This window comes from Patiria miniata, unplaced genomic scaffold, assembly GCF_015706575.1.
Source record: "Patiria miniata isolate m_02_andy unplaced genomic scaffold, ASM1570657v1 HiC_scaffold_8, whole genome shotgun sequence".
NCBI classification, from domain to species: Eukaryota; Metazoa; Echinodermata; class Asteroidea; order Valvatida; family Asterinidae; genus Patiria; species Patiria miniata.
The window spans coordinates 11,062,109-11,087,983 of NW_024037075.1; the positions used below are offsets into that span (position 1 = coordinate 11,062,109).

Here is a 25,875-nt window from a genome sequence, read left to right on the forward strand (position 1 = left end):
CGACTTCCATAATTAATGTTTTAATTTTTAATGTCGGCAGATGGAGCGCGCATATACGACCATGAAAGCAATCAAATTAATATAATTGCATAGGCCTAAGGGGCTATTATCCTTGGATACCATTTGAATAATTAATGTTTTGCAATTCCCAGGTTTTTTTGCTCCAACTTGTTGAAGATTGGCTTGTAAGTTGGCTATTAAGAAAGACACGAACACAAAATAAAATTCTGAATCTTTTACTAAATTCAAAGGCCTGTTATATTCAATGTCATTCCGCTGCACATCATGCAAATCAAACCGAGAAAATTAGGTAATCATCACAACAAATTAGGTTTTGCCCTTCACCGACGTTTTAAACACTGTATACTCAGTGTGTTACCTCCCGAGATGAAAGTTGGAAAAAATCACTCGGGTGGGACTCAAACCCACGACCTCCTGCTTTCTAGTGCAGATGTCTCACCACTCGACCACCGAGCCAACGGGATCGGCCGGCCGGTTCGAATCTGATGTACATCAGACTGAGTATACAGTGTTTAAAACGTCGGTGAAGAGCAAAACCTAATTTGATTTATATCAACCCGGCGCAAAAAATTCCATCTTATAACATGATATTTGTCAATACATGACTGCATGAAGGACATTTATGATTTAAAGTTTGTTTAATTTCATAATTCCAGCAAAATGTAAATTTAAATAAGAGAGGAAGTATATACTTGCACATGTACATCTATATACATGCCGCCAACAAAATAGAAAAAGGGTTCGACAACTATGAAAATTAATTGAGAAAGTCACTTTACAAACTAACAAAGTCACGTCACAATTGTCAAATAATATTAAGAAAACGAGAGGACTGACGAGAGAGAATCCAAACCTGGGCAAAACATTTGTCCTCGAACTTGTGCCCCCATTTCATAGTAAGCAATAGTACAAATACAAGAATATATGGCAGGGTTGTAACAACTGAAGTGTGACCAGTTAGTGGTGCTTTGTCTATAGTCACAAGAGCTCTGTGACGGGGACACATCATGTGTGCAAGGTCGTTGGTGCGTAAGACACTAGGTACTAATGGTTTATGGAGCACCGTGGCCTCGTGGTCTGGAGCATTGAATTCGTGGTCTGCGGGTAATTCTGCAGGTTGTGGGTTCGAGTCCAGCCTAAGGTTGTGGTGCATGCGCCCGTGGGCAAGGCACTTTGTCACTCATTGCTTCTCTCCACCCAGGAGCAAATGGGTACCTGTGACGGCAGAGATGGTTGATTTAGCTGCTTTGCCCCAAAATGGCAGCATGGAGCTGTATACTCCCCAGGGAGCTGAGATTGTCTTTGGAATGTTTCACTGGCCCAGTGAGCAGGGTATTAATGATGTAGCGCCTGCAGCACCAACACTCAGATCTGCACAAGCCCATTGCATCTTGGTATGAGTGTCGGTCTCCATTGACAATGTATCATTCACGCGTGGTTCCCCTGTGATGGTCTCCATGGGCTTAGTGCGTGAACAGAGAGGGCGCTTTTTTACCACTTACCAGAGCCCAGTCAGGATGAGCCACATGAGCATACTGGTTTGCGTACGTATAGCGCAATGCATACATGAGCACCAGGCATTGTTGGCAATGTGTTTGAATATCTCTTCCAGTGGTCTCCCCCAACTCTCCCTTTCTTGCCAATGAGGGGGTACTTGTACCCCCTCAGAGTCCGTACCATGGCCAAGTTCGCGCAAGGACTATAGTTGACCAATGGTTAACTAACGTTTGCCCGAACTCTGTCTAGTCGACGATGGTTGACTACGCTAGTCGACTATTTGGAACCAGCCTACTGGGGTTGGTTGCTTCGCTGGTAACCAATAGCCGCGCACATCCATAACGCTAGCAGAGAGCCAGGATCCAGAAATTTTGCGATGACATTTTTACCAGCGTTTGACTAGGGACGTTCGCACGTTGCTATCAGTGCGCAGGTGTAAGGTACGTCACAAATCAACCACTAGTCGACTAATGGTCCTTGCCCAAACTTGGCCCATGATTTATGCACCGAAGAAAACTCATTTGACATCCAGTTTGACTTTAACGTTCATGGCTGCCAGCTCTGCTACTAAGAATTGGAAAACATAGGGTATCGTTATCACGTCGATGTGGTCGGCCGACTGGCACGTGCTGCAGGTCCATTTCTGGTTTGATCCAAAGAGGGCGCTGTTGATGCCTTCGTCATGGTCGGCACTCCTCTTGTCCAGATTTATTCCGAGGATGGTGCCGCACTTTGTGCACACATGGCTCTGTGGGGGGAAGGGGGAATGTAAAAAAAAATCAATCACAATTTTGCATATATGGAAGCCGCCATCTTGGATTCCAGTGATGCAATTTGCTCTAGAAGTATGGTAAAATGACATGCAACATATTTGGCTGCATGCCAAGGTTTCCTCAATGGGGACAAATGGTAAACCTCACTGTCAATCAGGTCCGCAATGATTCTACAATATTAATAGGTAAAGACAGTGAAAACAAGCTAAAAAGTAAACGGGGCACAATTGAAGAATACCCCGCCACTCGATCTATCCACCTCGTAGCCGGCTACGGAGTCACGGTTGATTGCCCTCAATAAACCTTCTCAGCACTAGGCCTACTCAGTACACGTCATGCTCCATTGCACTCCCACTCCGTATCCGCGTAGCCGGCAACAGGGTAGTTGGTTTGGACTTAGAATTTTTTCAGCAACTCCCATTACTTTTGTGTTGCATCGTTCTCAAGCATATAAGGACTCCCACTTCGTAGCCGCGTAGCCGGCAACAGGGTACTTGGTTTGGACTTATAATTTTTTCAGCAACTCCCATTCCTTTTGTGTTGCTTCGTTCTCAAGGGGACCCCCACTCAGTATCCGCATAGCTGGCAATGGACTTGAATGGTTTCTTTTCCAGTGATTCCAACCGCGTAGCCAGAGATTTTAGGGGTGTATTTCCGAGTGGCGGGGTATTCTGCACTTACTCCGTAAACAGCTCAATTTCACAATATTTTCGACTTGCTTATTCCAGAATATGGGGGAGGGACCGGAACATGTCCTCACTTCAAAGCCAATCCTCCCCTCCCCTCCCCCTGTAAGTACTCGGTAGAAAACAATCCTTTTTTAATTGTTACTCCTTACCATACTCTTGTCTGAGCAGTTGAGTAGTCTGTCTTGGAGTAAGAAGGATGTCCCATGAGCGAGGAGCGAGTCTCGTTCCATCTCACCGAAGCGGATACCTCCAGCTCGCCTCCTTCCTTTGATTGGTTGATGGGTGATGACATCAATGGGCCCTGTGGAACGCACCTGGCAAATGTGAAAATGGAAAATGTCCAAACAGGTGAGTTTGGTATAATGATAGTGTTCTCTTGAAAGAATATGCGATTCTTGGTTTGGCAGTTGTTGATTATTATTATTATTTTATTTCTGGTAATGAAACCAAGGAATCCTCAAGAGCACACTGTAGTTCGCAAGCCTGAAGAAAGCTATAGAGAGAAGACGATGAGAAGAAACTACAGTTTTTAGAGGTGGGAGGCAAACCCCAGAAGAAGATTCTGGGAAAAACCCACAGAATCAGGTCGGAACGGAAAACCCAATCCACATGTTGGCCCAGGCGGGATTCAAACCCGGGTCACAGTGGTGGAAGGCGAGGAAAGTACCACAACGCCAACCGGACTCCCCGAAATGAGTGTGGCGAATCTATGGGGGAGGGGAGAGTTTGGGTGGTCTAAACCCCTCCCCCCCTCTTGAGCCAAAGCTTGATCCACACCTGTTAAGTGTATGTGTGGTAAGCAATATCTTTTACAGTAAACTCTGGCTAAACCGACATCGTACAACTCATCAAATCGCTCAAGTCGGCCGTCTGACTAAAGTCCCGATTGTCCGTAATGCATTTCCATTGAATTTTTTATTTCTTAAGTCGACTTTTACAAGTCGCCATTTCGCTCAAGTCGTCGTGTTACTCTCGGTCCCCTTTCCATAAATAGCATTACAAAATCCTTTGTGTAAGTTGGCATTCAACAAATCACGCATTGGCAACGACTTCCTATACTGCGGTTGGCAAAGTGTCCAGAGAAAAGTGGTTTCGCACGGCCCGTGATCGCTGCATGCATCGGTGTCGAAAAAGGGTGTCCTACTGCATGCCACTACGTGGCGCTGTAGGATCTTTGCTGCATACATCGCATATCGTGAGCATATCAATACCAGTACCCCCTCTTGGCTTTTCGCATGCGCTCTGTCCATTTTGGGGGTCGTCTTATTGAATGACTACACTGCTGCAGTCAATGCATGTGTGGTATATACCCCACCACGCACGAATTTAATTCGTTACTGTGCACGTACACATGTATCGTGGTCTCCACTATCAATACCCCAAACGTGATGCTACAATTCGAGGATTAATTTGCTGGATTCAACTCAAGCATTAAGGAGATAATCCAGGGTAAATCGAAGCCAATTAGTGCAATGAATCATGTGTGCAAAAGACCATTCATGTAAGTCGGCAAAATGACGACTTATAGCATATCGGCATTCGCGTAAGTCGTCACAAATTCTCGGGTCCCGAGAGTGCCGGTTTAACCGGAGTTTACTGTATTTAGGCCCAGGAGTGTTTAAATCAACCTGTGCCGAGTTAATCATGGCAGCAACCTGCTTTGCCATACTGGTCATTTTTCGGACTTCATTTAAAGATCAAGGTGGTATTTGGACCAGGATCGAGACAGCAAGAGAGAGTTGTGACAAAATCTGCTTGAACTTCCTAAATATCTGTTTTCTAAAATTAATGCTCAAGTGTACCTGAAACTTGTCGGAGACCATGTGTCTGAGTCTCTGGTAATAGACGACGCCCACGAATATATCTGCCTCTAGCTCCACCCCCGTGGCTCCACTGTACATTCTCTCTGTGCCGTGGTAGTTATAACCAGCTGTTCATTCAGACAAAACAACATGTTATTTGGTTACTTACCTCACAAAAACAGGGCTTTGATCTCAGAAGATATTAGTAAATGAAAGTTCCAAGCAACAATTGGCTGGGATTCAGTCACAAGCAATTGACATGGCAGGGTATTTTAGCTGGTGTCATGATTTTCCTTGGCAAAACTTTTTATGTACTTTTAGTTTTTGTGCTCAGTAAGTGTCTGTACTAAGCAGTCTGTTGTGCTAAGCTGCTTTACACGGCCAAGAATTCGCACAAGCTGTGACCCATATGATATTTATGGATTTCAGTGTTTTTTTATTCTACTTTTGGGCATCTGTAAGGAAAATACCACAACCATTTTTATGTTATTAGTCTTTGTGATGATTATGTAATTAAAGAAAACATGGCGTTATATAAAGGACAAACAGGGATTTTTTGTTCATAGACGTACCCTATCAACTTGACCCACATCTGGGAGCTTTAAAAAAAGAGTGGTTTGGGTAAGTTGTGATTGTGGCTATTTATCAGTGAGGATACTACATTATCTACCTGACGTGAAAGTCCCGTGAAACTACACCAAATTTGGAGTACATTCCACATAAGGCCTGACGTTGCAAAGGACTACATGTTCGTTGCTATTTAAGGTGCTAAGATTTCTCTTGTGATTTACCGGCTCGTAGAAGTCTCCCGAAATAATCCACGGCTGGTTGGTCTTCGGAGAATGTGAACGGCGTGGCATCGTGGCACAGGCCGTGGAGACTGCTGGACTTGCCAGCCATGCTCTCAATCATCATACCTGAGGGATGAAAAATATGAAAAATAAAGACTCTGGTGGGATTCTGACTTCCGACCTGTGGCTTGCTGGGAAAGCAAGGCAGGGAACTGCTCTGGTGGGAATTGCATAGGAGTCGTGCTTTTGTGAGACAAGCATCATTATCTTTGCTAATAGACTCTCTTGTCAGACTGACAACTTCTTCCAACAGCATCTTAAGTTACAGAGATGAAACTGGCATATGGCAAAAAAATCGGAAAATAGGCCGAACAAAAATCCGCGCTGCAGTTACACGCATTTACATGCATGTACAATACACTTCATGCCCAATTTCCAGACACCAACTCCTGCTTATTTTCGATTCAAACAAAATTTTAGGAAGAAAAAAAAATGGTCAGTGTTTTCATTGCATAAAACACCTGAATTACGGTTAGAGTAATGGAGACATCAACAAAGAAGTTCACTACGTACTTGAGAAAGTCGAGGAAAAAGTCCGAAAGACAAGGGCACCGTTTATGGTGCTTCAATCATGTCCATGATTCAACCACACAACTCCACTAGCATTCGTACGTGGGGAAAAATCAGGCATTATCGTCTTTCTCTTCCAACAAATGCCAGCGAAATGTTTCGCTTATGCTCTCTTCGCTATCCTCGAGATAATCATCATGATTTTTAAAGCATTGCATTTTGTACAACTAAATCTGAAACCTCCGAAAATCGCACAACATAATGATTTTATCCACTGATCGTTCACAAGGATACCCGTTCCCGACCGGCCGTGTGCTAGCGGACGGTACGGTGCGGTACATACATACGCTGGTACCATTGCATATCATCTTCGCACGTACGCACGTGCTACACAGTGATTTTTCCATGTCACCTGTCAATGTTTAACCTTTTGTCCAGCCGGAAAAGGCTCCGATTAGTGTTATGGCTTGTGTTTCTATCGTCAATGAAACACTCCAATAACGACTGGTGAAAGAGATTAATACTACGTTCGCGATGATTTTAACGTGCCATTTCCATCGACTTTTCTTCGACTTTTCTTCGAAATTATGATTGAAATAAAATGACATTTTGTGAAAAAAATCGTTACAAAATCAAACTTTGTGGGACACATTGTAAGAAAATCGGAAATTTCGTTGGAAAATTCAAAAAGTCGGATTTCCGATTAAAATCGGAAAAGTTTCATCTCTGCAACTTATCCTTTTGGATATTGCCTCATTGGGAATTGAACAAGAGACCTATAGGATGAAAGTCTGAACTTTATTGAATTTTTTCTGTTTTTCAACTTGCACTTGCTGGGATGCAAATTGGGAACGCCTGTGAGAACTTTACCGATAGAGGGCGCCAGATACTCCTACTTACCGATGGTCATTCTGGAGGGAAAGCCGTGTGGGTTGAATATAATGTCTGGCGTCATTCCGCTCTCTGTAAATGGCATATTCTCTGTCGGCCATCGCTGACTGCAGATTCCCTTCTGTCCGTGCCGACTGGAAAATTTGTCGCCGATGATCGGATTTCTCTAAAGAGTAAAAGATAACTTAGATTGAAGGAATGCACAAGCAAATCGCCATGGACTATTCCCGATTTCGCCATAAGTTCGGCCTACTTTTGATTTGTGTCCCTTTCTCAAAGTCCTCATGGCCAAGTTAGAACAAGCTATCATAGTCACCCGACCAAAAACCACGATTTAACTTGTCAATATGCAATGTTTGATTTCCAGACAAGAAGGGCCAATTCGGGCGATTCACAATGCAGTGCGCCACCAAGAGTTTGCCACAGAGAGTTATTTTTTCCCAGTGCATTGTGGGAGATGGTCGACAAATTCGCAGCGCGGGACATTTGAAATTGTTCGTTTTTTTCTGGTCAGTAGTTTCATAAGCATATGATTCAAGTATATGTTTGCCCTTTTCTTTTCTTTGTTTCAATATGGTGATTTTTTATAAGGCGGCGGAACGCTATGCCCAAATCTATAACGAATGAGCTGAAATTGTCTACCGACACTCATTCAAATGGGCCATGTTTTGTCTACCGTAAACTTGAAAAGTTGACTCTCCATGGCAAACTCTTGGTGGCGCACTGCATTGTGGATCGCCCGAATTGTATGTGACTTGAAGAATCTGAAAGAAATACAGACCCACCTGTATTCTGAGTTGTATGTAGGCTTTCTGACATTCCTGGCTTCCAGCATCAGTCCCTGTCTGTTTGATATGGTCGACCACTCCAGTCTCCATACCAGTGTATCGCTCTACCTTATACTGACGAGTCTCTAAATCTAGAAAACTGAGGGTTGGAAAAAAGTAACCAAAACTGTAGCCGAGTTTCTGTCCACGTCAAGGTTAATTGGATATTATGTCCAATCTCATGGAGATGCTAAAATAAAGAATACATGTATTGCTTTCTGCAACATATCTCGTAAAAATGTTTCACCAATGAGAGGCGCCCTTGATGTATCTGAGGCGACTGGAATATAGTCTAGTCTTCTGGAGTGTTCGAAATAAACCACGTTCCAGACTGAGAGGCCACAATAACTTAGTTCGTCCATAATTTATTCATTAACCTATCCGGCATCTTTACATAATAATAATAATAATAATTTGGGAGGCTAATCATCCTTACTCGCAGCTGGTATGCTGAATTGCGAAGGACGCGGCTACAACGTGGTCGGGCCGCTGGCACGTAAAGGCGCCTATGGCTGCCGGCCACATCGACCCATATATGACCACGGAGCACAGCCTGAGATCGAAATGGTGACAGCTGAAGCGAAACAAGCTCAAATACCAATATTATAATTTTGTCATCAGTGTCGACAATCTACCACACATTTCCACCAAATCAAGCCACAAACGGACAATCAGAACACCACCGTCTACCACTCATCGCCATTCATGAGTCAAAGGCCGCACAGCCAAGATGCTTAGCAATCAATAATAGAAGCACTGCACCCGATTTCAAGAAACTCATCGTAACTTATGATGCATCGCAGCGCTGCGACGCGTCGTATCTCTAGGATGCGTCGCAGCTCCTGCGATCCATTTCACAAAACACGTTGTACGTGCGACGCGTTGTATGTGTATTTATAGCACAACTCGGTGACTGTTACTGTTTTATGTATTAAGTCAGCGTACAGTAAATAGTTGTCTGATATTCAACAAAGAGTCGTCGGATCTCCGCTCGAAATTTGTTAAAACAAAATGGCGGCCGTGCAATGCAATTTTAAAGGAGAACAAGCTCTCAGTGGACTGTGTAGCTACTTTGAAATTTCAACTGCAATATTCCAGGCTAATTCATAATTATTCAATGAATTTTCTATTTACAACTTTACAGACATTGCCTCGGTATTATAATCTCGTTTATGTAATGTTTATGGCATTAAACTGGCTAAGAAACGGACTCTTCTTATTTTGCGACGACCACTAGACACGTCGTAACTTGCGACGTGTTTTAAGCCGTTGTCAAGGAACTTACGACGCGTTCGTGAAATGGATGATACGACGCGTCGCGAGTTGCGACGTGTTACACGTTGTAACTCGAGTTGCGACGCGTCGCAGCGCTTCGTGAAATCGGGTGCAGGGCTGTTAACTGTCCCACATTGCCTGTCAGGTGTCAGCCTAACTAACCTGTAGAACGGATCTCCTGGCTCTATGACTGTGCCTATCGGTGGGAAGCCATCAGGATCCAGCTTGCCTGTTGCACGTTGATTGTTCACATCACAACCTGGGTAAACAAGACTTGGCAGATTTAGAGACTGAGGCTGGCCAATTGTCCTATATGATGTTGGGTCAACTAATTTAAATATGACACGGATACTCGGATAGTAGGGCATTGCGTTTTGCTGGACGTGAAATATGTTACAGAAGTAGGCCACTCTGCCACCGGCTGATTGACCTGTGATGTAGGATAAACATAATTTAAAGAGGTTGTGGAATGCTCGAAGACATTTCCGTCATTTTTCGGGTATATGTAGCCTAAGGTGTGATGAAATAAAAACGACTATTGTTTCTGTCATAAAATGAGTACAAAAGGTACTTTTGAGAGCTGTTTTTCAGGTCCTGTCATGCCTGTTTCGACCCGAACGTGCAATTTGTGTAAAAGTCGTCGTTGCGGGCAGCAAACAAAACACAGTAAATCGTGACGTAATAAGCAGGACTCCCGATGCAGAGTAGCATAAACGAGTCCTGTTTATTACGTCACGATTTACTGTGTTTTGTTTGCTGCCCGCAACGACGACTTTTACACAAATTGCACGTTCGGGTCTAAACAGGACCTGAAAAATAGCTCTCAAAAGTACCCTTTGTACTCATTTCATAACAGAAACAATAGTCGTTTTTATTTCATCACACCTTAGGCTACGTATACCCAAAAAATGACGGAAATGTCTTCGAGCATTCCACAACCTCTTTAAAAACTGGCACACCGAGGCCACCTAGGATTCTATATTACATAAAACGTGTTGGGGAAGGCCAATCAGACTACAGGACAGGCAGCATCATCAAGGTGCTTAGCAACCAATGAGATTTCAGAATCATCGAGGGGTTGTCTGTCCTCATATAACATTGTGGAATGGGGCAAGGTTACCAGTCTAGGAAGTTACCAAATATGTGTGTGACTTGGTTTGCCGGCCCGCCACCTTGCTTCTTGAGATCAATCTCTTCTGTCTTGTAGATGGTGCCATGGCAGAAACCTCTCTCAACTGATGACTTGTTGAGAATCATGGCATCTTCCATGTCGTAGCCCTGAAAACGACCAGAAAACACAGGGGAAAACTTGAAATTATATGATTCCACAATTTTTTGAATCCTGTCGATAAATATTCAGAAGAACAACCCGCGATTTGGACACTTCACGATAGAGAAAAGATTTGTTGGAGGCCTGAATCATGTTGCACCCACATCGTAGGAATATGTTGAAATACATTTCATTGGTGAATGGCACTGCACTAGGGAACACTTGGCAGTATTACACTTTTTGCACACATGCATTGTGCCTTGAATGACAATTTTTGGATTAAGAGATTTCAAAATGCCTTTGTGTTTGTTACGTTAACGAAGAATAACTGACGGTTAATTTCAGGACAATTTTTCGACAAAGACGACAGTGAAGTTGAACTGTTGCCTCTTCCAGGCAAACACTTTGCATTGTGCACTTTACTGTGAATTGCTGAAAGTCTTCACTGAAAAAACCCACATCAGCTTACCGTGTACGAGATAACGGCGACAACAGCATTGGTTCCGAGTGGGTAATCGTCAAAGTTGTAATGGTCATAGGCATGGGGTCTGACGACAGGCGATTGTGGAGTCTGAAGACGGTACATCTTGTGGTCGTTGCGATATTGCAAGGTATGGCAGGGAACTCCCATGGTCTGCTTTCCCATCTGTTGAAAGAAAAACAAAACAACCATGTGAACAGAAAACTACTCAAAATGGCAAAATTTGGGAGCTGTTTTAATGGACCTCTACCTAAAAGGGGGACGATCACTGACATTGGATTACTGGGTTTTTTTCATGATTGATTTGAAATCTTGTTACTAGACTAGGGACTGGATGACTTTAATTGACTTGTGAGGACTTGTTATTGACGTGTGAGGACTTGTGATTGACTTGTGATTTACTTATGAGGACTTGTTATTGACGTGTGATTGACTTGTGATGGCTTGTAATTGACTTGTGATGGCTTGTAATTGACTTGTGAGGACTTGTGATTGACTTGTGATTTACTTATGAGGACTTGTTATTGACGTGTGATTGACTTGTGATGGACTTGTGATTGACTTGTGATGGACTTGTGATTGACTTGTGATGGACTTGTGATGACTTGTGATGGACTTGTGATGGACTTGTGATGGACTTGTGATTGGCTTGTGATGGACTTGTGAGGACTTGTTATTGACTTGTGATTTACTTATGAGGACTTGTGATTGACGTGAGATTGACTTGTGATGGCTTGTAATTGACTTGTGAGGACTTGTGATTGACTTGTGATTTACTTATGAGGACTTGTTATTGACGTGTGATTGACTTGTGATTGACTTGTGATGGACTTGTGATGACTTGTGATGGACTTGTGATTGGCTTGTGATGGACTTGTGAGGACTTGTTATTGACTTGTGATTTACTTATGAGGACTTGTTATTGACGTGTGATTGACTTGTGATGGACTTGTGATTGGCTTGTGATGGACTTGTGAGGACTTGTTATTGACGTGTGATTGACTTGTGATTGACTTGTGAATTAGTTGTGATTTACTTGTGATTTACTTCTGAGGACTCATAAGGACTGAACTACAACTCTCGAGCTGTGCCAACTGAGTCGAAGTAAACGTAGCTTTTACTTCACATTTTTAATCTTCATTGGTTACTTGACCAACGTACCTGACACTGATACATGTTACGTGGACTCTGGTTGAAATCGGAGAAGGGAGTCAAGCTCGCCACTGCACTCAGTATACCGGTCTCACTCAGCTCCATGTGGGTTGTCTCCTGTCGGATTACAAATTATTATCATCAAGGGGTTAGTGCAAACTCTCAAGTGTTTTGGCTAGGAATCCAACACACCAACGTGCATCACTTGTCAAAGAGAGAATTCTGCCCAGTGTAACAAAATCCAACAAGTAAACTATCGCCAAGGCCAAACTGCCTCAGCGTCCGTGTTCTTCAACTGCTACAGGATACGACAGTGGCACTGTCTCAGAATCGGCATTTTATATGCACTGGTGTTGACGGCCCAATGCTACTAGGTCGCACAGACTGTTACACCTGTTGTACTGTGATGTGTTTGGGTTACCCACTCACCCCTTCATGTATCTCCTTTGGCGTGACTGCAATATTCAGATACACCTGTTCCAGTGTACCAATCAGATGTGTCGACTGCGTCGCTAAGTTGAAGACAGGTCGCATGAGTCGCGCCGGCGTGGTGAACAGGAAGAGACCTGGGTACTGGCTGGCATGCTTGGTCATGGGAACGAGCACTACCTCAAGCGTCGCTGGAACCTGCAAAGAATATTCTAATAACTTCGGGGAAACGGGTACTTGTATTTCTGGCAATGAGACAAAGATGTCTAACCTTAAGATCATAAGTGAATATTAGACCCAAAAATGTAGGGTAACAAAATTTATGACAGATTTCGGATTGGATCATATGCAAGTAAATCCGAACAGTTGATTACAAATTATCTAAGCTTGCACTGACCCCTTTTTCTTGTTTTGCCTTCAGTGTCCTCAACTTTTCCGCTAGTTCCGGGGCCACGTCCTTGGCAACCAGTCCCAATACACGCCCATCCATGACAAGCTCATAGCAGTCTACAACGGGTGCTGGGGCGGGGCCATCCAGTGGGGCCATGCCCAGGGAGCATAGAAGGCGTGGCAGGTGAGACATCATTGGTTGAGTATTGGTCACCTGACAGGACGCTGTAAGGTGATTCAGGAGGCCACAGGGGGCCCCGTCAGGGGTGTGAACTGGGCACAGGAAACCTGCGTAATAAACAGGTGAAATGTTAAACCAAGAACACGATCATCATCATTTAAAGGGAATATATAACATTTGCAAACATCGAAAAATAAAACTCGTATTTTTGCGAAATACCTTACTAGGATGTTGGTAAATGACAGTCTAAAGCATCCTGTAAAATGATGGCACCTGGTGTGAAGTCATTTTCAACAAAATTGTATTTTTGTATACATTTCCAACGGTGGTCGGCCGACCACCGTTGGAAAAACCTAACTATTTTTCAACTACTGCTCCAAATTTACCACTTTTTTTCGGTCCAAATTTTGTTTGATAATGGTTACATGTTCATGAACGGGTGCAGGCCGGCTAGACTGGTTTCCTTCCCTTACAATTTTCCGGTATATATAGATTGATTCATTTTATCTTTAATGGGGTCAGGGAACCAGACATCTTGAACATTTTTGTTTTTCTTGGTTTTTCCAGCATTTTCGAACACAAAACTTCAAACATGTCAGTGTAACAATATTTGATCTATTATACTAACCCCTCAAATAGTTCAATTCTGAAAATTACAGCAAAAGCCAATGATGTACATTCTCTTTAACACTTACACTTGTAACATTTGTTACATTTAACAATTTACTAAATTATGCTTACACAAAGAATCTGACAACCCAGTTGTAGCTTGACATTATGTCATATCAAATACCATAGGCATTTGTAGTCTTAATTCAAGAACTTCTCTCACCCCAAGCTTCTGGGAGAAGCTTCCGGACAGATGTTGTCCTCATCTCAGAGAAGAACGACCCACGATGGACACAGCGAAAATGAGAGACGAAGCGCATGAAGTTGAGTTTGTCAGCAACGACAGTCATTCCAGCAGCCTGGAATTGATGTGTAACACAAAAACGGTTAGCAAGAGGTCATGCGCTCAGAGTTCAGAGTTGAAACTTTGAGTTGCTGTTCAGCAATGTAATTTCACAATCAGTGCTGTCGGCAAGTTTTTGAGAAAAAATATTCACAAACTTACTCAACTGCCGAGCTTGCCAGGGTCGGCTGACCAGTGCAAATTGAATACAGCAAGGGCTACTGCTGGATACTGAATATTACTTCATAAAAATATATCGAGATCCTCCCATACCTACCTGCATGAGACCAAGCCCTGTCTTAGAGACCAAGTTTCCTGTTGCAAGAAGATATTCCATCGGTCGGGTAAGATCATTAACACTTTTGAGTACCTCAGACATGGTGGCTGACAAAAGAAGAATATAATAATAATAATAATTTGGGAGGCTAATCATCCTTACTCGCAGCTGGTATGCTGAATTGCGAAGGACGCGGCTACAACGTGGTCGGGCCGCTGGCACGTAAAGGCGCCTATGGCTGCCGGCCACATCGACCCATTATAACCACGGAGCACAACCTGAGATCGAAAGTGTTTGATTTTTCCGGAGGGAGGAAAACCGGAAGGCCCGGAGAAAAACCCTCGTGGCACAGGAGAGAACCAACGCACAACTCTACTCACATGCATGCGATCCGCGGCCAGGATTCGAACCGTGGTCACCTTGGTGAGAGGCGAGTGCTTTACGCACAAGCCACCAATGCCACCCAGAAGAAGAAGAAGAAGAAGTAGGAAATCATAGTCACTTAATGGAATGGCCTCAAATGTTAACTGTCTTTTTATTCTCAATTTTTTCTAGGAATATTACATCACAAATAGCATTAAGAGTATATTCTCCAGAGATGTTTGAATCACAAGAAGTATGCATAGTTTATTTCTTGGGATTTTAATTACCTTTATTAAAGATGAAGTTCTTCATCGAGTTCTTTTCTTTCTTTAAGATAGCATACTTCAAACCCAGTAACCACGACTCCATTTTTTCCTGTCCAGAAAAAACATTGTCAATTCATATCACATTTTACTTCAAATTTGAAGTAAACAAAGCTAAATCTACATTTAAAGGGAAGATACAACATTTGCAAACATCAAAAAACAAAATGATCAAATTATCACGAAATATCTTACTAGATTGTTAGGGAATGACAGTCTAAAGTATCCTGTAAAATCGTGGCTTCTGGTGTGCTGACATTTTCAAGAAAACCAATGCTGGTCGGCTGACCAGCGTTGGAGAAAACTGGCTTTTTTTTTTAAAACTGCTCCTAATTTTTCACATTTAGTTATTCCGCATTTCCTTTGCAATTGATTACACACCCGTGAAGGGGTACAAGCCTGCTAGACTGATTCTCTGACCTTACAATTCCCAAAAGTCTATAAATTGCTCTGTTTCATCTTGAGTGGGATCAGGGAACAAGACTACATGAACATGGTTGGTTTTCTTGGCTGTCCCAGCATCTCTGAACCCAAAACGTGAAACAAGTCAGTTTCACAATATTTGCTATTTCACATACTAATCCTCCAAATACATTTATTTCTGAAAATTGCAGCAAAAGCAAATGTTGTACATTCCCTTTAAAAAAAAAAAATTCTCGGAAGGGATTACAGAAATATATTTCAAATTTGGCAATTCCATACCTTGAGGAGCATTTGGTAGAGATGTCCTGCTATCAAGACCTCCTGGTTCATGGGGCTGTCAGCGTTGTCTGCTGAACACTGACCACGGGCAAAAGAGAATAACTTCCTAGCCATTAAGCTACAGGGAAACAGAACAGGATAACTAAACAGGAGAACATGAACTTCTCAGAAGTCCATGAGTGATGAGTTATGAGTCACCATTTTGAAGTCTCACTTACGACAGCCTAATATCTTGCTTTTTAAATCATGGAGAGAAGTCAGGGGGAGAGATACTTGATTCAAACAGGGTTTTTTGAAACCTTGGAATCATTTAAAAGCTTTTAATGTCCAAACTAAGGGGAAATATTCCTGACAATAGCCTCGCATTTATATAGGATTTGATTCTCCTCAAACGGAGGCTGAAGACAAAGCTACTTAAAGTTACAATGTATTGTTACATTGTATTAAATTGTAGTACATTGTATTAAATTGTATTCACTCCTTGATAATGAGCCCATACAATATTGGGGCAGTAACAGGCAGGGCAGTTTGGGGCAGTCACTGTGACTAATGGGTTAAAGGTACAGTCCATCATTTGTAAGTTGTGCATTTTGTTCGTTTGAAGCAACAAAAGTGCTCAAAATCTAAAGAAGGGTGCTGAACAACTAACCTGATGAAGTTTCAGCTCAGCTTCAGCTGTATATTTTGAGATAAACAGCATTCTAGGATCTCGATTTCAAATCAAAAGTTGCTGAATCATGTTTTGAATTGGGCCTAAATTCAGCGTCCGAGACACGTTCTCTCTGAGCCGTTGGCAGCTACGCGATGTCACGCAGCGATCCGACGAATTATAGCAGCCGCGCGCGCGTGTTTGTGTGCGTCATGCCAACACTTCGCCGAATAAAAAAACGAACTACTAACAAAAAATTCCAAGATGCACCGTTGAAAAGGCCTTCTTTCGTTGATTTCTTCAAAATGACAGCTTGCCAGAGAGAATAATTTTACAGGGAGTTTAGTCCCCTTACTATCTTTCAACCAAGTATGTTTGTCAACAATAATTACATCAGTTACTTTTTGGATAGTTGCAAATGATGGACTATAGCTTTAATTACATGAGTGTGTTGAATTTGTCCACGTTGGAGTCCAGATGAATACAGATCTGTTGTCTGAGCAGGAATCTGGCGACCTCTTCGGCCGAGTACCAGCTAGGCAGGCCTAGCTTGACACGGAACTGTTCACCAATGAAGGTAAGGATGCTTTTCTGTGTGGTCAGGTTCAGGGATTGCGCTTGACGAAGCATCTCAGTCACGCAACTAAAGGGAAAGATGGAAACAAGACCAGTTACTTAATCGAAAACATGTGTTTATCAAGTCCATCACAAGTCTGGATCTGGATCTGAATCGTTATACTCTGACAAAACACACATACTGAAATTTGTATCCTTGTGGAGACATGTCTTTGTTCTCGTGTAGTAAAGTTTTCGAGTTTGAAAGTGAAGTTTCAAAATGCTCTTATTTTAACCAGAATTAATTTCCTTGGCTAAAATTTGGACTTAATATCCCTTTTCTAAAACTCTTCCATTTGCGACGGATCAAACCACCTTGGAAATTCCTAGTGTTTGAGTAATTTCCATATATCTATTTCGTGAAAATCTTGTGGAGACGTATTCATCTATAGAAATTGTCCTGTGGAGACGTATACAATCTTTTGTTCCCTATTGTGTGCATGTCTCCAGAGGGCACGGTGTACCAGATCAGCTATCCGCATCACAAAGTCTGGTTGAAAGTTAGCCACAAGTAATTTCAAAGGTCAAGTCACAGATCACAAGTAACATGGCATGCGACTGGGAATTTAGACAAAACGAAGAAACTCCAAACCACACAAGACTTTGTACAGTGTTTTTCAATTTGTAATAGTATTCATGAGAAGTAAACAAATGAGGAAATCAGCAGATCTGAGGACAAGTTGCATGCCTGAAGTAACAGGGGATGGTGAATAACAAAGGACACCTGTGTCACAGTTTGAATAGCTTGTGACTCAAGCATGGACTGAACGGTTCAAGTTAGAAATGATGAATTGGTTTCTCACCCGATGAGGAAAGTGTCTTGCTCTTTTCCTTTCAGCATCTCACTGTAGATGTGTTGGTCTGTCGTGTCTATGAGAGCCTTAGGTCAGAAATATTTTTAAAAAAACTTAAGCATCATGCCTTATTACCCTAACCGATGGCACACTCTTTCAACTTGAATAAAATTGGCACACTAAGATCGTTATCATGTCTTTGCGATTCCATAAAATATCTTGTTAAAGGGAATATACAACATTTGCAAACATCGAAAGACAAAACTACCAAATATTTTACAAAATACCTTACTAGGATGTTGGTAAATGACAGTCTAAAGCATCCTGTAAAATTATGTCGTTTTCAAGAAAAGTGGTATTTTGTATACATTTCCAATGGTGGTCGACCCACCATCATTGGAAAAACCTAACTATTTTTCAACTACTCCAAATTTACTATTTTTTTTTTTCAGTCCAAATTTTGTTTGCTATTTGTTACATGTTCATGAACGGGTGCAGGCCAGCTAGACTGGTTTCCTTAAGCTTACAATTTTCCGGCATCTATAAAATTCGTCTTTAGTGGAGTCAGGGAACCAGACTACTTGAACATTTTTGTTTTTCTTGTTTTTTCCAGCATTTCTGAACACAAAACTTCAAACTTGTCAGTGTAACAATATTTGATCTATTATACTAACCCCTCAAATAGTACATTTTTGAAAATTACAGCAAAAATCAATGATGTACATTCCCTTTAAGAAAAACTAATGGTACTAACTCCTGCAGTTCTCAATGTCCACGATTCTGTTACAGAAACAAAGATGGTCAATTGAACAGCTGCAATAGTAGCATATTTTGTTAAATCTTTAAAAAGGAACAAATACCTTTAGAACCATGACAAGCGAGACGAAGAACATTTCCTTCCGGCAAGTGAAACTCAGAACAATAGTTCCATTGTTCATGTAGTGTAGGATTATATTCTGTAAAGGTGAAAACAATCCAAATGGAACGAATTAATCCTAAGAAAGAGGAAAACATCTTTCTAAAGCAACAGAAGTGTAAAACTCAAACTTGTATACTACTCAGGTACACTTCTCTGAACTGAAACTCAAACCCTCGCAGCAGCCACGGGGTGATAAAATTCTCCACATTTTCCAAATATGGGCATAATTTTTTTTTTTCAATGGGTCAATTAGGCCAAGCTTCCATGTAATCCTCACCCCTAATATACACCACAAGCCTGTAGACTCCCATTGACCAGACCCTAGCCACTCCGGCGTAAGGAGTGTTGAAAGACAGAAGCCAAGATGGCGCCTAATGCCTTTGTGCAGTAATTGGAGATCTTAGTGGCCAACCCCCAAGTGCCGTCGATCCCTTTGTGTCAACCCCTCGTGCCGCCCAGAGCTCACACAGGTTGTAAACAATCCCTGGCCATGTGTATGACCTATATCTTCAGCATGTACAGGCATGCCAGGGTTATTGACCTATAAGCACATGTGGTGATAAAATTCTCCACTTGGTTCCACTGCGTAAATTTTTTGGGCTTGATCCACGAAGGGTAATGTACTCATCTACAACTAACCATTACCCAAATTTGTACTCAAGAGCACTTGATTCGTTATTGTTAGACTACTAACAATACTACGGATTCAGCTTGAAGACTTTGAATTTGATACAGCAACTGGAACTCAGTGATTTGTTACTCAATAAGCAACTCATACTCACTGTAGAAGTTTGGTCGTTCTGGACACATCTCATGGTGACACCGTACTCAGTGAACGCTCGGCCTCTCGTCTTCCATTTCGGTCTACTGATGGCCATTGGCTAATCAACCAACAAAACAAAAACGTATCAGTGTTGCTTTAGAGAGTAAATTCGTTTATTTCAAGACACAATGTTATGATTTCATGCTACAGACATTACTAACCGTACATGTATATAGGGTAGTTTCATATCCATTACTCATTCCAGGAACACTGAAAATGGCTAAACCTTTCCACAAAATGCTTCAAAGATATTAAGGCCCAACTTTCCGAGTACTTTTACCGCCATCAAAAATGCATGGACATTTGTATGCACAATGAAATTCAATCATGGTGACCTCAGATCACTGGGTGAACAAAATTTATCCACAGAAAATAAACCATTGCCAGGGCCCGTGGTCAGATTTGAAAATACTTGGATGGAAAGTTAAGAAACTATTTCAGATAATCACATCCGTACATAATTTCTCCTGGGCATGATGAGCATCCTGATGACTCGCTCGATGCCGTTGACAATGAAGTATCCACCCATCTCTTCTGCCTCCTCATGATGATGGACAAGCTGAGACGGGGAGAGCTTCCGCAGGTTGCAATTATCAGACTGCAAGCAAAACAAATGAAGACACAAATTTATAATTGACCCATCCCTTCCAGATACAATAGTATACAAATATTGAGTGGATCAGGGTGGAATGGGAGGAATATTATCGCAAGGTAAAATATTCTTTCCATTTCATGAGACGAAGCCGAGTGAACTGGAAAAGTCCAGATTTTACCGAGCGCTAATATTCCTCCCATTTCACAATTTAAAGCCACTCAATATTTGCTAATATACATATAGATCCTTGTCATTTGATATATTTGAACTTTTATTTCCATACAAAATTGGTGAAAAATGTATTTCTCTCTTCCAAACCACCCCTTCATGAAAATGTTTGAACCCAACGCTGTAGCGCTGGCTCTTTGGAACAATACGCGCTACGCCCAACGATGAATGCGCACACCAGCATGCATTTGCACACAAATACCCCGTCATGGAACAAGAATGATCCTAACTGTTGAATAGTATTTCCCATTCCCCATGGGCGGATAGTACTTTTTGAGCCCCGGCATGAATGGCAGTACATGTAATAACAAATGTCACGTGATCTGCGTTCCACTAATCAAATGACAAGGATCTGTATGTCGGTTATATAAAGTTGAATAGAATAGAAGTGTGAGAGTACTTGGTTGGTTCTTCTCCTAAATACTCCGCAGGGGAGTTTAACAGGAGGCCAGCAACACCAGGCTAAACCCCTTCTCTTAGCGATAAGTGTTACTGGGTTCTTTTACGTGCACTGCATTTTACAACACACGGGACCTACGGCTTTACGTCCCATCTGAAGGATGAAGCAATAATGGTTAAGTGCCTTGCTTAAGGGCACAAGTGTCCAGACCCGGGCTAGAACCCACATTCTGCTGCCTCTGAAACACCAGAGCATGAGTCTGGTGCGGTGCTCTTAATCGCTAGGCCATGACAATCTGCAAGTCTGTAGGACCTTGTTGTACTGAGCCTTCGACAGCAGTGCATAAACTTTAAAGTCTGAATCCCATTAAGCAACGCCAATATATATCCTGTTGCAGTTGACAACGGACTTGGAGGAAGTTTGGCCTTGGGAATTTTAACCTCTTCGATTCTCGTAGCACTTGTCAGGTTTCTCACTTCTAAAAATGTTGCTTGTTGTTGCATTTATGGACAAGAGAGGTTAACCCTAAAAGAGCCGGGGGGGGGGGGGGGGAGTGCGTCACCCTCAACTTTTTCCACGATAGCTTTGAAAAGAAATTTGTTCGCGACCCGAGCTGTTATGACTTTTTGCACATCTTTTGATACCAAAAATTTTTTTCCAACGCTACACGCCATAAAAACTGAATTTTCCCATATACGTCATCTACACAGAGCACATTTACCATTTGTACATATGAATAATTAATTAGCCATAATTCCAAAACCCTTTGACCTATAGTCACAAAATTTCTTGGGTATGTTCATAATGAGTTGCTCTATGCATGTACCAAGTTTTTTTTCGTCACTGGATGGCCGATGGGAATCCCCCCGGCTGAGAGATGGTCAAAATAACCCGGCCCTTTTAGGGTTGAAGGTTGGAGTAGCTGTGCTGTAAAACTTGCAAAGTCCTCCAAAATGTTTTGGAGGATTTTGCAGGATATAGAGGGGTTAAGAGTCAAGTCTTAAAGGGAATATACATCATTTGCTTTTGCTGTAATTTTCAGAAATGGATGGAATTGGGGGGTTGGAAATATAAAGCAAATATAGTTACACTGACTTTTTGGAGGTTTTGGGTTCGAAAATGCTATAAAAACCAAGAAAAACGATCATTTTCCTGTAGTCTGGTTCCCTGACTCCATATAAGAAGAAACAGAGCAGTTTACATACATTGGGGAATTGTAAGGTCAGGGAACCAGTCTAGCTGGCTCGTACCCGTTCATAGGTTTGTAATCGATTGCAAACAAGTGCAATGGTCAATTGGGGCCAGTATTTGAAAAAAAGCCAGTTGTTTCCAACGCTGATCGGCCGATCAGCGTTGGAAATTGATACAAAAATACCGATTTTCTTGAAAATGACAGTATACCAGGTGCCATAATTTTACAGGATGCTTTAGACTGTCATTTACCAACATCCTATTAAGGTATTTCGCAAAAACTTGGTAGTTTTATTTTTCGATGTTTGCAAATGTTGTATATTCCCTTTAAGGTTCATTACCTTGACCATGATGGGCACTTCACCCATCATTACATCCTTGACTCCAAGGGTGCCATTGCTGCTCTTCCACACGATCCCAGCCTGCAGTTTGGCCCGATATGTGATCCCACGCTGTCGGCACTGAAACAGAACAGAAACATCTTTAATTTCGACATTCTGAAAAGCATTGGTGTGTGATGGGACGGTTCCTCCCTTATCAGACTGGATTTCATGAGAGGTGCTGAACTGTTCAGTATTTCAAAGATTTGAATTAAGAACATAAAACTCTTGACATTTTCACATAGAGCTCTATTAAATTACTACAGCGCTAACTCACCCATTCTGGAATTTGTATTCCTGTGGAGACATTTCTTTGTTCTTGTGTAGTAAAGTTTTCGAGTTTGAAATTGAAGTTTCAAAATGCTCTTATTTTAACCATAATTAATTTTCTGGGCTGAAATTTGGACTTAATATCCCTTTTCTAAAACTCTTCCATTTGCGACAGATCAACCTACCTTGGAAATTCCTAGTTTTTGAGTAAAATCCATATATGTATTTCGTGAAATTCTTGTGGAGACGTATTCATCTATAGAAATGTTCTTCTGGAGACGTATACAATCTTTTGTTCCCTATTGTGTTCATGTCTCCGTAAGGTAGTAAATTCCAGCACACCATTCTGCGCACTGAAATGCTTTGAAGGCGTCCTGGGCGCAGACATTTTGAATTCATGTGCGTGTTTGTAGAACATAATGAAATGAGATGGATTGAATTTGGAAAGTGTACTCTACATGCAACGCGCAAGTAGAACACACGCAAACAACTTAAGCGCGTCATTGATGGTTAAAAAAAATGTGACGGCAAAAAGCATCTGCAGCGAATATGCACACGTGTTGCGCTGTTTGCGTTGACCAAAATGACACGCTCATTTGCTGATCGTGCGTTTCGGTTTTGGGCGTATTGGCTTCGATAACGCACCGGTATGGAATACAAACGCAGATATGCAAATAGCCGTACAAAAACCGTACAAAATTTCTAGGTCTCCATAGGTTTGTGCACAAACATGGATGCGCCTAGCAGGCATTACTTTGTACACAAAGTTAGCGCTGTAGTAATTTAATATAGCTCTATGCATTTTCAGAAAGTCATGAGCAACTACGTCAAAAGTTTGACTGTTTGAACAACTTAAGGGTCTAGTCAATGGACAATAAATACAGTGTGCATATTTTATTCGTCTGAAACTGAAAGCCTCTCTACATACCTCAGTTGGAAAAATTCTCAGAGTTGTTGCATAGCGGTTGCGAACGCTGACCATAGGTAAGCCAACAGTTGCATCCTGAAGAAAGAAAACAAAGAATTCAGATAGAAATAATTAACAAACACAAAACAAACAAAACAAATATGTATCAATGGCCTTCATTAATTGCAATGAGGGACTCTGCATGTCAACAATTCATTACTTTATAAAAAGAATCAATGTTACCCCAAAAAAGTTTTAAAAAGATGAGACTTTTTGTTTTGTCTGGTCCATTTAAGGCATAAGTCCTCACCTTGAAAGCAAATGATATTCTGTCTCCATTCTCAAGCTCAAATTCTACAGGTGGGATGTTCCGAACAGCCAGGGAGAGCCCCTCTCTCATGACATAGTTGAACGACTCGATGTGAGGCTTTGTGAGTTCTTGTAAAGGCTGGGAAAGAATGGCAAAAGAAACATCTCAGAAACCAAACTTAATTGGTGGATCAAGCAGTGTTCTCCAACTTTGAAAATTAAAGGTCGGTACGCTGTCAAAAAGTGGAGGGGGCGGGGCGCTATAATTATGTTAGGGGCGCTATTTGCAGTCATACATGTCTTTATGCTAGGGGGCGCTATATGCAGATGAACATGTAATTTATGTACAGATAACAGCTTTTAGGACATTTCTAACACAGTAACACTAACAATTAAGTACTATACTGGCTCAGCATCATCTTGACCAGGGACTCTGAGGCAGTTTGGCCTTGAGACTTTTGACCTGATTGATTGCGACAAAGGGCAGGCTTGTCAGTTTGACAAGTGTTGCATGTTACTGCTTTTGGCAGAGTTTCTGGCCAAAATATACCCTGGAGGGTAAGGGTAGTCCCACTTGTTTGTCTTTTTTATTATTATTATTTTTTTTAAGCATGGCGGGCAACTTTTTAAGCTTGGCGGCAGCTTTTGAAGCTTGGCGGGTGCCTCAGAAAGCTTGGCGGGGCACCAGGTTATTTTTACAGGTTGGAGAACACTGGATCAAGGGAAGGGTAAATCGAGCTGCACTAACTAGCACTGTTTATCATTAGCGAAAGCATCAATCAGTCGTATTGTATCGACTGATTGCACAATTTTTGTGAAATCATCCATCAATTGTGTAGGGAAAAAACTTTCTCCAACTTCCTGGATCGATCAGTCGTTCATGAAACAGCTTGTGCCTTTAACAAAACAACTGGCAAGAAGATTGCAAGAGGATAAGCTGATTGCATAGTTTAGGACCCCGTTCCTAGTAGTAGTACTAGTTATAAGAGAAGGAAAATCCATTTTTTAGTTTCCGGACTAACCTAAATAGCTGGCGAAGTCATGCGGCAGGATTAATTTGGTGGAGAGAGGATAGTGTTTTGATTTTGGAGCAAAATTACAGGGTAAAACACCAACAATAATGCAAAAACAAATAATAGTTCTGCTTCTGTTTACCCTTCCTACCCTATATTGACAGCCGCTACCCTGATTGGGGGGGGGGGGGGGATGAGGGGTCAAATGAAAATCATCAGTTACTACCTTTTACCCTTGACTGCATGCAGACACCTTCATATTATGATAATAATAATAATATTAATATGATCGTACATAAAAAAATTGCCCCCCAAAAATCCCTACCTACATGTACCTACCCTTTGCCTACAATCAGACAATCGCTCATCACACCAAATAACATTCACAACACTACTCAATTGATACTCCTAGAACTATGAGGCTCCACGTAGTGGAGACTACGTGGAGCCTCATAGTTCTAGGACTACTCAATTGACTGCAAAGTTTTCCATTGACGATGCATACCCAGCAACGTGTGTAAAATTGCCCCGCGGGCAAGATGGCGCGTATTACCGTGAAACACCGTATTCAACAGAGACAGAGGAAAGATTCCCATATCTCATTATCTGGCCATCACTTGCATGACTTGTCAGTGTCACCCTGTCACCTGTGGCTGTGGCCGACTGTGCACAACAATGAATGTTTTCCTGCTAAATTTGATTTTTTTTCCCAGGACATTATCACTTTCTGATGGCTGATGGGTCACTGAGGGGAAAATTTAATGGTGGCCAGATATGGGAACCTACCAAGTGCTGTTCAGCAGATATTTTCCCGTAGTTTTCACACTGCAAATTCTTGAAGCTGGGCGCAGCCATCTTGGAAATAGGAACACGTGTGTTCACGTTGGTGCACATTAAATCTAATTTGTGTACCTTGCAAGTGATGTAGTGCACCAGCGAAATATCCATTAGATATGGCACGTAAAAACTAAAAAATTATAAGAGAAAAAAGTGTTTAATGGCATGGCGTACATTTAAATATACATTATAACATAAAACACGAGTTCATAATTTTTATAAATGTAATCTTTGCTTTTTAAATAGTCACTTTTCCAATCAAACTACTTTATTTATTATAAATATTGTA

At 41.8% G+C, this 25,875-nt stretch overlaps 1 protein-coding gene across 1 annotated transcript; it reads right to left on the minus strand.

The window, feature by feature from the left end:
• Window positions 1-1,993: 1,993 nt before the first annotated feature.
• On the minus strand, window positions 1,994-25,643 carry LOC119719833 (DNA-directed RNA polymerase I subunit RPA2-like). The gene is made up of 25 exons (XM_038189329.1): window positions 25,536-25,643; window positions 23,738-23,875; window positions 23,449-23,523; window positions 22,212-22,331; window positions 19,914-20,054; window positions 19,416-19,514; window positions 18,575-18,670; window positions 17,724-17,800; window positions 16,748-16,948; window positions 15,657-15,774; window positions 14,919-15,006; window positions 14,269-14,375; window positions 13,872-14,007; window positions 12,866-13,146; window positions 12,469-12,666; window positions 12,049-12,156; window positions 10,876-11,052; window positions 10,273-10,414; window positions 9,299-9,395; window positions 7,820-7,961; window positions 7,044-7,200; window positions 5,574-5,699; window positions 4,783-4,910; window positions 3,130-3,294; window positions 1,994-2,266 (listed from the first exon to the last, which is right to left on the minus strand). Exons 1-25 carry the CDS (start codon window positions 25,641-25,643, stop codon window positions 2,036-2,038), a joined length of 3,456 nt encoding a protein of 1,151 aa, XP_038045257.1. The 3' UTR covers window positions 1,994-2,035.
• Between the last annotated feature and the right edge of the window lie 232 nt (window positions 25,644-25,875).

Bases quoted from the DNA above. Each gene is read 5' to 3' on its own strand.
- LOC119719833 (XM_038189329.1), bottom strand. From the start codon at position 25,643: ATGTGCACCAACGTGAACACACGTGTTCCTATTTCCAAGATGGCTGCG. The intron at 23,524-23,737 runs GTGAGGACTTAT...TTCTTTCTTCAG, and splicing joins GAATATCATTTGCTTTCAAG to GATGCAACTGTTGGCTTACC. The intron at 15,007-15,656 runs GTATGGAATTGC...TTTTCTGGACAG, and splicing joins TCTACCAAATGCTCCTCAAG to GAAAAAATGGAGTCGTGGTT.